Source organism: Streptopelia decaocto, assembly GCF_964273445.1.
Source record: "Streptopelia decaocto genome assembly, contig: HAP1_SCAFFOLD_60, whole genome shotgun sequence".
NCBI lineage: Eukaryota > Metazoa > Chordata > Aves > Columbiformes > Columbidae > Streptopelia > Streptopelia decaocto.
In genome coordinates, this window is record NW_028116017.1 from 577,610 (window position 1) to 579,329 (window position 1,720).

The following is a 1,720-nucleotide window of genomic DNA, read 5'->3' on the forward strand; positions in this document are numbered from 1 at the left end:
GACTCTTTTCCCTTCCACCCATCATGGGAACCATCCCTGAATCTCTAAAAATACCTTGCAGGAAGGATATAGTGAAAAACGAGTCTCTAAAGAGACCTTTATTTTGTTTAAAGACAAGGAGAGCACAGCTCCTCATTTAAACAACCAGTGGCTATAAAAGAAAAGCAGACAGAGAATTAGGAAAGCAGACAACAACATTATCACAATAAAAACCCTACTAACAACAACAGACAATCCAGATGACAGGCTGGGTCTGTAGTTACATTGAAAAAACTACGCAGAAGCAGATGAGCAGTTTATTGATGCAGAAAACCATCCAGTCATCAGTTTCCTCAGGTCATCCTTGAGCTGCTGGTTCCTCATGCTGTAGATGAGGGGGTTCACTGCTGGAGGCACCACTGAGTACAGAACAGACACCACCAGGTCCAGGGATGGGGAGGAGATGGACGAGGGCTTCAGGTAGGCAAATGTGACAGTGCTGACAAACAGGGAGAGCACGGCCAGGTGAGGGAGGCAGGTGGAAAAGGCTTTGTGCCGTCCCTGCTCAGAGGGGATCCTCAGCACGGCCCTCAAGATCTGCACATAGGACACCACAATGAACACAAAACAGCCAAATGCTAAAAAGACACTGACCACAATAAGCCCAATTTCCCTGAGGTAGGAGTGTGAGCAGGAGAGCTTGAGGATCTGGGGGATTTCACAGAAGAACTGGCGCAGGGCATTGCCCTTGCACAGGGGCAGTGAAAATGTACTGACCGTGTGCAGCAGAGCACTGAGAAACCCAGTGGCCCAGGCAGCTGCTGCCATGTGGACACAAGCTCTGCTGCCCAGGAGGGTCCCGTAGTGCAGGGGTTTGCAGATGGCAACGTAGCGGTCGTACGACATGACCGTGAGAAGAAAATACTCGGTTGAAAAGGAAAAGACAAACAAAAAAAGCTGTGCAATACATCCTGTGTAGGAGATGGCCCTGGTGTCCCAGAGGGAATTGGCCATGGACTTGGGGACAATGGTGGAGATGCAGCCCAGGTCGAGGAGGGCGAGGTTGAGCAGGAAGAAGTACATGGGGGTGTGGAGGTGCTGGTCCCAGGCTATGGTGGTGATGATGAGGCCGTTGCCCAGGAGGGCAGCCAGGTAGATGCCCAGGAAGAGCCAGAAGTGCAAGAGCTGCAGCTCCCGTGTGTCTGTGAACGGCAGGAGGAGGAACTGGGTGATGGAGCTGCTGTTGGACATTGGCTGCCTGTGGGCATGAGGACCTGTGCAAGGAGGAAAGGAGAGTGACAAGTTAGGAGACACTTCTCTGAGGAAAATAAACATTGTTTCTCATGGAAAACCCCCTCCCCGATGGAGGGATGTTTCAGCTCATTCTCTCTTGCTACCAAGTGAGAAAAAACTGTTCATCACAGCTTAAAAGACAGCTTGGGCATCTGGTTTCCATGAACACACCTTTGGGGCAAAACCCCTAGTTCGTGTCAGAACAAGAAGTGACCCACACTCGCACCCCAACCCCAGAGAGCAAGAGCAGCAGGGACAGGTGGAGAAACAGGGAAGGACACTGCAGTGCTACCAGAAAATAAAGCAAGGACAGAAAGGCAGACGGGCATGCTGTGGAAGCTTCTCCTTACCCGGTTGTGCTGCTGCCACTCACATCATGACACTGGAGAGCAAGTATTTTTAGCACCTTATTTGAGTACCAAGTTCCAGGAACCCTTCACCTGGAGGT

At 51.0% G+C, this 1,720-nt stretch overlaps 1 protein-coding gene across 1 annotated transcript; it reads right to left on the bottom strand.

Annotated features, from left to right (window-relative positions):
* Positions 1–273: 273 nt before the first annotated feature.
* On the bottom strand, positions 274–1,230 carry LOC309452455 (olfactory receptor 14A16-like; the record flags this gene model as incomplete). The annotated part of the gene is made up of 1 exon (XM_082077075.1): positions 274–1,230. The coding sequence occupies one exon, from the start codon at positions 1,228–1,230 to the stop codon at positions 274–276; it is 957 nt and encodes a 318-aa protein (XP_081933201.1).
* Positions 1,231–1,720: the final 490 nt, after the last annotated feature.